Source organism: Kryptolebias marmoratus, linkage group LG2 (assembly GCF_001649575.2).
Source record: "Kryptolebias marmoratus isolate JLee-2015 linkage group LG2, ASM164957v2, whole genome shotgun sequence".
NCBI lineage: Eukaryota > Metazoa > Chordata > Actinopteri > Cyprinodontiformes > Rivulidae > Kryptolebias > Kryptolebias marmoratus.
Window position 1 is genome coordinate 35,089,576 of NC_051431.1, and position 11,797 is coordinate 35,101,372.

Genomic DNA, 11,797 nt, shown 5'->3' on the forward strand with positions numbered 1-11,797 from the left:
CTTCTTTTTGAATTTTCTCGCAGGGTCTCCCTTCTCCTCCAGTGTGTCAATCTTTTCCATTCGCTCCACAAGACGTAGTTCTGTAAGTGCCGGTAAACCCAGCAGTGGTCTAGCCAAGCTATCAATGACAAACACTGACTGAGTGGACTTTCTATCCTTGCTTTCAAGGCTGCCTTGAATCTGACCTACCACCGATAGTCTGGTATTATTTGGGCCATACAGCTTTTTGTGGGTGTGCAATAGAGGGCCGTCTCTTCTGTAGCTGTACATTCTGGTAGGAATGGCGGTCACTGCTGCCCCTGTATCTAATTTAAAGGAAACTACTGGCCCATTTAGTTTGATGTCTGAGTACCAGCCATTGCTGTCTGACTTCACCTCACCTAAGAATAGAGTGTCCTGATACAGTCCCTCTTCCTCTGTTATCTCGTGTACAGGCTGCTTAGACTTGCAGACAGCAGCAAAGTGTCCTCGTTTATGACATTTCCTGCATTCAGCCTCTTTGGCAGGACAGTCCTTCCAATTGTGTGATGGAGCCCTCCCACATTTATAACAGACAGACAATATTGCATACCTGTTCAGTTTCTGTCTTTGTTGTACACTGCCCTCTGTCCTGCATGCAAGTGAGAGCGCATGTATCTCTTCACTGGGCTCCTTAATGGATACAGGGCCACTCGCACCGCGCAGCCAACCTTGTTGTTGTTTCACAGTTTCACTCTGTCTGACCCGTGTTACAGCTGTAGTTAGGGTCAGTTTTGCATCCATCTGCAACTTCTTGGAGAGCGTGGCATCTCTTATGCCGACAACAATGCGATCACGGATCAGTTCATCTCTGAGAGCCCCGAATTTGCAATAATCCGCCTATTTGTGAACCGCGGTGATAAAGCTCTCGGCCGTTTCTCCCAGTTCCTGTTTACGCATGTTAAACTTTGCCCTTTCAAAAATTATATTGTGTTCTCCAATGAAATGTTCATCAAAGCACTCTTTTACTTTTTTGTAGTTCAACTTTTCTGCCGACGTTAGCTCTGACGCATTAAGGATATCCTCAGATTCATCTCCCATTGAATATATCAACGTATTCACTTGAAAAACCTCCTCCCTTTTTTCCAGTCCCGATACGATCCTGTACCTCTCGAACCGTCGGATCCATTTGGGCCAGTTTTGGACATCTCTGCAGTCAAACCTTTCCGGCGGGCTTAGGCGAAATCCCCCTCCGACGTTGCTAGCTGCAGCAGGGTTGCTAGCTGCAGCAGGGTTGCTAGCTGCAGCGGAGGTAGCGCTTTCCCTCTCAGTATCGGACATCTCGACTCAGTTATCTTGACGTTAGTTGCGAGTGCATCGGGAATGCAGCATAACGTTGAAGAGTCAGCACTTCTGACACCATGTAGTAATTCGTAGACTATTTATTGAGGACTCTGACAACAGCTAATCTTTAGCCGGCCGGCATATTTTATTATTTTCTAGTCACCCCCACCGGACCCCCTACATGTACATAACCCCGCCTCTGGTACGGAATGCCCAGAGGACCATAACACACCACAGTTTTCAACATCTATATGAATATTGAAATTTCCCAGTATTATGACTTTATGTGGTGGCACAGTGGAGTAGTGGTTAGAGCTGTTGCCTCCCAGCAAGAAGGTTGAAGGATCGCTTCTCGGCCTGGGGCCTTTCTGAGTGGAGTTTGCATGCTCTCCCTGTGGGTTTACTCCAGGTACTCCAGTTTCTTCCCACAGCCCAAAAACATGCATGTTAGGTTAATTGATGACTCTAAAATTGTCCCTAGGTGAGAGTGTGAATGGTTGTTTGTCTCGTTTGTCTATATGTGGCCCTGCGATGGACTTGCGACCTGTCCAGGGTGTCCCCCGCCTCTCGCACATTAACTGCTGGGGATAGGCACCAGCTCCCCGCGACCTGGAATGGAGAAGCGGGTAAAGAAAATGGATGGATGACTTTCCAATAATAAGTCAGACAAAAAACCTGAAAATCAGGGCCTGGTGGATGATCTATTACAAGTAAAAGTGGTTTTTCTGATTTCCATTTTGGAAGAGAAAGACTCACAAAAATTATAACTAATAATTGGTTTAGCATGAAACAGGATTGTGAGGATGTATTAAGCCAACCCCATGCCATGAACATGAAAATTTTGATAACTAGCACGAGTAGATTCATTTATACTGTAACGATTCTGTGTTTTGGTCCTTTTTGGGGGTTCATGTTGTTGTGTGTTGTAAAGGGTTGCGGACTGTGCTGGTGTCTGTCATGTGGGCGGGAGACCGGTGGAGCGGCAGGGCCAGGACCGGAAAAAGGAGGGGCTCCATTTTGTGATGCTAGGAGGGAAAAAGCTGTTCAAGTGAGCATTTGTTTTGTTAGAGGCGTGAGCTACAGCCTCCGAAATAGCAGCTTGTTGTTACTTTGAATAAACTCTGTTCAACAGGACCACGTCTTCTTTGTCGCCGTCATTATAATACTTACAACATCCTCCCAAATTAAATCAATATGATGATCAGTCATCAAATCATTAACTAACAAAGATTTAGAGGATCTTATGTTCAACAATCTACATTTACTGATTTTATTATTTTGTTCTGGTAAAGTAACTGTCTATTTTTAAAAGATTTTTATGATTTATTTTTCTAAAGCTGACTTTTGTTGTATTTAATTTGAGCCGTGGGTATGCTGACACTGTTATAATGGGGGTTTGGGTGGATAACAGAGAAGCAGCAAAAAGAATTTTAAGACTACAACTCTGCTTCCTGGGCTGGACCCTGGGTTGTCAATAATTTATGATGTGAGATTAATAATAATTTGATAAATACAAATACTATAAATGTGTATTTCATTAGAAAATATAAAATTAAAACAGAAACTATTAAACAAAATGTACTGAATGCTCTCTACAAAAATCTAATTTGTTTCTGATGCAATTTATGAGCAAGCAGCAGGTCCGGAGTGAGGGGGCTGGCGGGGTTGACAACAGTTAATTGCTGCAATCTGAACTATACCAATGGTTCAAGTTTTATCAACCCTTACTCCACCGTTGGCTTTTGCCTTTTTTTTCCAGAAACATTCTGATAACCCTAGTTGTCAAAGACAAACTGTCGACAACAAGCAGAACAACCCACTTTCACTTTTAATTTTTCCTTATCTTCTCATCATATTGCCTGGATTTATTACAGATTTATTTATCTGTCAGAAATGAGTGAAAATAAAGATATTCAAGTTTTTGTTTACACTAAGGTACTTTTCAAGTTTTCTGATTTTTTTAATGTGCTATTTTTTCTTATATATGGGCAGAAACCTGTGCCATCAGAAACTGAATTTGAATTGCTCAAACTGATTCTGTATTTGCGTAATTTGAAATAAAATCCATTGGTTTGAAAATGAATTTCACTAAATTGAAACCGAATTCATTTGCCTTTAAACTTTATTTTGTTGTATTAAAAATTCAGTTTAACTACTTTCATTGTCAGTTCTATAATTCAATTTCAATTCCAGGACGAGAAAGTTCCTGGAGAAACTTTGATGGGGACTGCCATTTTGTGTGTTTATATTGAATCAAGATGGCTCCAAAAGCTGATTAGTTGTAGACAGGCATCGTAAAGGGCTGATTCTGGACACATGAGAAGTCCAGCTGTGAAGTTTGACCTTCCTACGGTACACGGTTTTAGAGTTAAAGCACTCAGGTTTTTGTGACCTTGACCTTTGACCTGTTGACCTTGAACTACAAAGGGCACTTTCTTGACCTATCGGGAGTCCAGCTGTCAAGTTTGACAGAGCCAACAGGAGTAACTGCAGAGCGAGCAGCTATGATCGTATTTAGTTCAGCCTACGGTTGCAATAACCGGCGCAGTACTGAGAATAGATCGTGTGGGATTATCTTTCACAAGTAAGATTGAAAAACAATTTTGGTTATTTGACTATTTATCTTCTACATAACTAGCGGCCCCTGTACCGGGGGCAGCAGCACTGCCAACAAGATCAATCCAATAGGCCTAAGGACTAAGGGGTTATAATATTATGTCATTGTAGCTAACCTTTTTCAGCTATCAATGAAATGCTAACAGGAGGAACTAGTAATCTCTCTCATTAGCTCTTGCTGGGTTTTTTTTCTTCACATTGGACTGACATTAACACTGCACAACATTAATTCTACCACACCACAGGAAAGAACAGAACACAAAACAGGAGGAGAACTAATTACACAATGAAAAACAGATGAAAGGGGAACAGGTGTGAATCTACATAATACAGAGGAAACAGAAGCTGTCAACCTGCCTCACCATCCACACCTGTTCCCTTGTTAGTAATCAGCCACATGTTTCCACTAACTCATTACCCTCAGTCTTTAAAACCTGGTCATTTTACACACTTATTTGCCATTTCATTGTTTCACTCATGTGCTGTCCGTTTTTTTCTTGTCTCACTCCTCATGTTCTTTACAACCCTGGTTTTTGTTATTTAGTTTTAGTTGCTACCATGCCAGCCTTTTGTTTTGCTTTTTGTTAATAAATTAGGTTTACTTTGAGTTCCTCCCTGATCAGTCTGCACTTGGGTCTGACCAACTCTCCCTACCGTGATGGTAATCTTGTAGAACTATTGCTTTTAGTCAAATTGAAAATCTAATAAAATTCCAGGTTTTGGGGTAACAAAGAGAAAAGCTCACCAAAAAGGATGACTAATTCAACCAAAAACTGTAGCTAATATAATGGAAGCAAATGCTGGCAAAACACTAAAATTTGGTCTATGTGTTTACTGTGCTGACAAAGCATTGCATGCAATTTTAAGATTTCCAAACAAAGCAGTTTAATGTTTTTTTAACCACAGTAAGCCACACAATGATTTTGAAAAACAAACAAAAAAATGCATCATGTACTAAAGTACAGGACAAAAATGATTTGTGTTATTAAATGTTATTTAATGTTAAAAAAAACTTTAAAATAGTAAAGACAAATCCAAAAGAAACTAAATAAAGGAAGAGTATAAACATTTCAACTTTTTCTACATGCAATTGAAAAGATTTTTCTATTTTAATTTTTTTCTGTCAGCAGATGACGACTTCTCTTGTGTTGTGGTAGCCGATATGTTTCCAAACTCTGCACACAGTGCTCATGTCGGTGAGTGTACACCTTGTCAGTTTTCAGATACTCTCCTTTATTTCTATTGGGGAGTAAAATAAATTAGATGCTCTTTAAACTGCCCTGCAGTTGCATGCGACTGATAATGATATAGCTGAAGACACAAAAACAATAAAGCTACTAAAGTACATGATCAGGACTGAGTAAAAATGTGACAAGAGACCTGACCCTGATTTCTGGACGACGAAAAATGTGAGTTTCAATCTCCAGGTACAAACAGTTTATGCGCACAAATTCAAAATTCAGATACATGAAAGCATGATAAAAAAACATCAAAAGCTTTAAAGATTTGACCCAACATAGCATTGAAAATGTGGCTCAAACACACAACGAAATAACAAACGCTTAATAACACTTCAAAAACTGATCCTCAAATCACAACTTCAAATGCAACTGTATCATTTTAGAATTTGCAGGTTTGTTCTGCTACTCAACACCAAAAAAAGGGAAAATTAATTTCCCAAAACATTTTATTTATCAAAAAGCAATGTAATGTTAAAGGGATATTTAGGAAGTTTTAAAGTAGAGTTATGTGGAAAGATTTTGACCAAATAATATCTTACCTGTTGTAGATAGCTCTTTGAACAGCCTGTTTGAAGAAACAGAGTTTAATTATGACAAGACTGATGAGCCAATGAATGGGGCCAAGACCACATTGGATTGATGCTATTTTAAAACAGCTCCAATCTCAGAGCAGTTCATGTAAATATTATTTCATAGAACTTCACTTTTGGATTACATGGTTATTTACACAGAATTTTACATTATTTTGGAATGGTCTCTGGTAAGAGCAGAGATGGGGGGCTTTGCATCTACACACACAATGATTGGTGGACAAATAGCAGAGCTATCTATTCCCATTACTGTCCGGATTTATAGGCCAATTCAATTGTGTGTAGACCCTTCTATGTGCCCAGAGAACTAACTGTAGCAGTCATAGCAGCAGTTTATATTCCACACAATACTAATGCTGGTGCAGCCCTCTTACTTCTGCATAAAGTCATCACTAAACAGATACTGGACTACCCAGATGGAGCCTTCTTTATTGCTGGGGACTTTCATAATGCCTGTCTAAAGTCTGTGCTCCCTAGACTTGTACAGTATGTACATTGTCCAACCAGAGGGAAGAATACTTTAGATAAGTTTTTTTTTCCAATCTGAAGTGGGCTTATAACTGACTGACTGGATTTATCTGAACACCTCTCCCTGTTCCTTGCCCCTGCATACACTCCACTCAGGAGGATAACTTCCCCAATGGTAAAGACTGTACAAATCTGGCCAGAGGGAGCACTTAATAAATTGGAGGATTGCTTCTAAAACAGAGTAAACCATATTTTACAACCTGGAGCTACAGGAGAGAACACATGCCGGGCTGTCATACATCAGATTCTGTCGATGTGGAGAGAAAGATTTGGGATTATCCTAACCAAAAACCTTAGATGACCTCAAAAGTGAAAGCACTCTTGAGGGCCCAGACCTCTGCCTTTAAGTCACATATCAGTGCAGTACAGCAAGATCTGATCTTAGGAGAGGCATCAAGGTAGCAAAAGACAAGTACAGAAGGAATTGTACCTGGAAGACAACAACTACAAAGGCAACTTGCCAGTTGCAGCCAATAAGGATGCCTTGCTGGCAGAAGAACTCAATCTCTTCTTCGTTCACTTCGAGACACCCAGACCTGCCACATAATCAGTGACTCAATGATCCTCCAGCCTTCTACCTCCCTTGCTCCAGGATCACCAGGTGAGGCGTGTATTGAAGTCTATGAGTCCTAACAAAGCTGCCGGACCAGATGGAGTCCTCAACAAACTGGTTCGCACATGAACAGACCAGCTGATAGGAGTCCTAACTGGGATTTTTACTATATCCCTGTCACTGGTTGAGATTCCATCCTGTCTGAAGGCTGATACTATCATACTGGTGCCAAATAAAATTGTCACTATGGATCTCAATGATGACAGACCTTAGCTCTGACATCTGTGGTCATGAAGTGCTTCAAAAGACTCATTGTCCAGCACTTTAAATCCTGCCTCCCTCAGAACTTTGATCCACATCAGGGCAAACTACTGAAGATGCCATTGCCACTGCTCTCCACACTGCCCCGAACCATCTGGAGCTCCTGGGGACCTATGTCAGGATGCTGTTCATTGATTACAGCTCGGTATTTAACATAATCATACCTGACATCCTGGTGGAGAAGCTCCACAATTTGTACATCCCCCTCCAAGGATTTTTTTGACTGACCGACCACAGGTCATTAAAGTGGGTCAGTTCCGCTCCTTCACTCTGACACTCAGCACCGCCTCTCCCCAGGATTGTGTACTGAGTCCTCTTCTGTGTACTTTCTATATGCATGATTGCACCCCTATCCACCCCTCTAACTCCATCATTTACTGTAGTTTGCCAATGACACCACTGTGGTAGGCCTGATCACTGGGGGCTGATGACTTAGATTATAGAGAGGAAATACAGGCGCTGGCAGAGTGGTGCACCAAGAATAATCTGGTGCTGAATACTTCAAAAAGCCAACAAATGGTCATTGATTTCAGAAGGCAGAAAGGGACTCATGTTCTGCTGACCATCCATGGGGCATGTCTGGAGAGAATGGCCTCCTTCAAGTTTCCGTTCTATAATGGAACTAAAAGCAAAGTGTTGGAAACACTTAAGAATCTTATGCCCCTGTACTCAACCGTTCGACTTTTTTGTTCAATTAATTCTGAAAATCTTGTTTGAATTAAACTGCAATTTAAAGCAAAATGCTTTATTGAGGATAATTTGCTCAATACTTAGTTTGAAACATTTAGTAATCACATCACAGCCCTATGAATCATAATCAAATTGTAAAGTGCCTAAAGATTACCATCCCTATTGAGTTTTGTAAATGCAGTTATTTAAACCTTTACACTGTGATTAGATTACCATTACTGCTGGAACTGCTACAGCTAGCTGGTGTGGCTACTATTTGCACTTGCAATCACAGTATTCTATGTAAATAACAGTACAATGTGAAACTGACAACAATGTAAAGATGTATAAAATAGCATTTGCATGTTTTTTTTAAGTTGTCTTATTTTAATCCAGTTTGGTCTTATCTGTGTATTTTTTAATTGAATACACTTTTTAATTAGTTAATTTAATTGTTTAATGTAATTTCTTTATACTCTTTTAATCTTTTTCAAGATTATTTATTGAAAAAGATGAGATAAATGCGGGGTAATGCATATATCCCATCACATATGTGAGAACACACACGAGGAGCAGGGGGCTGCCATCTAGGGTGCCTGGGGAGCAGTGAGAGGGTTAAGGGCCTTGCTTAAGGCCCCGCAGTGGGGCTAATGAGGATGGAGACAGATGTGGGCACCTTATCTTCCTCACGCAGTCTGGGGATTTAAACCTGTGATCACACCTGTAAGCTTGTGATCACCTCCTGATCACAAGCTTACCTTCTCTAACTTCAGCCCCACCACTACCCCATTAACTTATCAGTCTGGTCAGAATTAAGCTGTTTCTTTAAACTGAGGTCGTTCAAAGAGCTATTTACAATAGGTAAGATGGTAAATAGTAAATGGACTGTACTTACATAGCGGCTTTCTAGCCAATGAGGTCACTTTACAAAACAATCTATGCTCTCATTTACCCATCCACATACAAATTCATAAAGCGTTACAAAGCTAATCTGAATGAATCATTCTATGGAGACTTATCAGTGCTTTATACTCCATTCATACATCGATGGTGTACACATTGAAGGCAATGAGGGGCTCAGTGCCTTGCCCAGGGACACTTTGACATGTGCCAGAAATCAAACCTCCAGCTTTCTCACTGGAGGACAACTGCTCTAACCACTGATCCACAGCTGCCCCAAAAATGTTAATTGTTCATAACCTTTCTACAGAACCTTACTTAAAAATATCCCAAACATCTCTTTAACCAAATCTATTCTGCTTAAAATTTAATGCAGTTACTCAGATTATCAGGACAAACCTCTTTACGTTAGTTCTCAATAAATATGATCTAAATTAATAATTTCATACATGCTTTGCTGTCCAGCAACAATTCTTTTGGTTATGACAAATACTGACACTAAGTTAAAAATCCCCTCAAATTTCCCCTTTTTGACAACTAAATTCAAGTCAAACTATAAATAAATGCTATTTTTCCTTATTCCTAAAACGTAGATCTCCTATTTGTTTGAGGTTCCCTCTTTGCTTTTTGATATACACAGTTAGAGAAAATGTTCAAACTTTTATTTTCATATGAAGAAATGTGTAATGGCTTGGATTATAAACTTCCTGTTGATATTCTGTCCCAAACAATAAAAGGAAGCCACACTAATACTGATCTTTGTTACATTGCAGAGTCATGTTTGGCAACAAAAACCTCTACCCTCAGAAAAAAAAAATGGTTAAATGGTCAGGGGGGAATTTGTGGGTAATGTCAATGTTACATCAAAGTGGTAGAGTGTCTGTAGGATTCAGGGTTGAAGGGTGGGTGGAGGACGTGATGGAGGAGGACAAGGAAGCCCTGGGGGAGTACGTGATGGTGGTGGTGGTGGTCCTGGGGGTAGTTGACCTGATGACGGGGATCTGGAAGGAGGGGTTGAGGATGGGGTATGAGTGATAGGATGGTAATCTGGAGGTGGTGGTGAAGGAGCGTGGATAGGAATGCAAGGTGGGGTCTTGGTTGTCACAGCCTCATCTGTTACTCTTCTGAAGTTGATGCATTGACCCTGCAAGAACAAAAAAATAAAAATTTGCACAATTATTGGTAGAGTAAATGGTTTCTGCAAGGGTCAATCTTGATTACTTCCAGGCTAATTTATCAATGGTTTTACTAATTTTTGGAGCGATATGAAGAATTTCTTATTTCTTTGTGTGTTTGAGGCACATTTTTAATTCTATGTTGAGTAAAATCTTTGAAGCTTTTATTTTTTTCTTTTATCTCAGTCTGCCAAACTGCAGGGTATGACTCCTGCCAGGATTAGCTTTGTAGTTTTCATGGCGGCTTGGATTTTCTCTGCGTGACAGAGACCTGGATTGAGGGTGGTAAGTCCAGCAATTTCGTGGAACTTTTACCAACTTTTTTGGTTGTTCTTACCTTGTTCTCCCTTTGGACATCAGGCCGTGGAGGAGGAAGAGTCATTGTTTATAAAAATTACTTTCAATGTAAGCAGTGCGTGTCAGGTTTGGCGGAGATAGAGGCGAACCCAGTGAGCAGACTCATGTCAAGAACTAAAAGAAAACTAATTTATTAATACAAAAACAAAAGCTGACAGGGCAGCGAAAACATAAACATAAACTAAACCTAGGTGCATGGAAGAAACACAGGACAAGGACAAATGAACAATGATCCGACAGAGTAGTGGAGAAAGTGACCAGGTGTTAAACACAGAGGAAAATGAGGTAAGTGGGCACAGGTGAGTGATCATAATTGCTGGCAGGTGGAGATGGGCGTGGCAAGTAAACAGATGACAAAAACTAGGGAGAGGTAGATGAAAACAAACAGACAGGAGACACAAAGACACAAAGACAGAAAACAACAACAACCAACTAACAAGATAACTGAATAAAATAACCAATAAACTCAAACTAAACATAAAAACCCAAGACCTAACAGTGCTCTGCACCATTACAACTCTCCAGGTTAGAGGTGACTTTATTTGTGGTGAGTTGCTCTATTCTGGTGATCTACTGCACCCACCCAATTGTTATTGAATTGTCAGCTGCAAGTATAAGGCAGAGACCTTTAACCTATTCTATTGATATGAATGGCACTAAACATTATATTTCAATATATGCTGATGAAATTTTTCTGTAAGTGTCAAATCTCATGAAAAACAATTCCACATCTTTTGACTAATATTATTGCTTTCAGTAAATTTTCTTGGTTGATCAATAATTGGGACAGACATAAGCTGATGCCATTATTTGCAGCAGGTAATCTGGCCTTTCTACAATCTGTACTTTAAAAAAAAAACTAATATGGTTTTACTTCATTGGGAATAAATAATATAAGACATCCAAATTACCTCCTTTGTTTAAATTAGCAGAATAAAGTAGAACAAATTAAAACATACTGATTTTTGGGAAAAAAACCCCAATCAGTTAATTAATTGTGGCAGGATGCACATAATTAAAATTGCTGCTCTGTCTTGTTTTCTTTGTTTGTTTCAATCAATTACATGTTTATTTCTCAGCACAATTAGACTAAATAATTAAACCCTTTAACTGGTACTACAACACTGTTAGGATATCTAAAAGTCATTTATCAAAATCAAGAGAGGCAATGGGTTTAAACTGCCCAACTTTACAATTGTCATGATGTGGAGTGACGAAAGCGAACCCAGAGCGCTGACTCATATTACACAAACAATAATTTATTAAATAAAGAAACCCAAAACAAAAGCTGACGTGGCAGCAAACAAAATAAAGAACAAACTAAAACTAACCTAAACGGAGACGGGGACAAGCGGGACGGAAAAACAACAACCAGGAACAAACGGCAAGACAAGAGGCAAAACAACAACAATGGACCAGCGGAGTATAGACAGAAATGACCGGGTTTTAAAGTGCTGAGGATAATCAGGTAAGTGGAGACAGGTGACATGATTAGCAGGCTTTGACAGGTGTAAGTGGGCGTGGCAGGAATGCAGAGAGAGAAAT

General features: G+C 39.8%; 1 protein-coding gene across 2 annotated transcripts in view; it reads right to left on the bottom strand.

The window, feature by feature from the left end:
- Positions 1 to 8,207: 8,207 nt before the first annotated feature.
- The window catches only part of antxr1c (ANTXR cell adhesion molecule 1c), a 109,158-nt gene continuing 105,568 nt past the window's right edge, over positions 8,208 to 11,797 (bottom strand). For both annotated transcript variants that reach the window (XM_017433646.2, XM_037981138.1), the window contains exon 18: positions 8,208 to 9,864. In XM_017433646.2, coding sequence (XP_017289135.1) covers positions 9,610 to 9,864 — 255 coding nt within the window. In that variant the 3' untranslated portion in view covers positions 8,208 to 9,609. The remainder of the gene's footprint in view (positions 9,865 to 11,797) is intronic.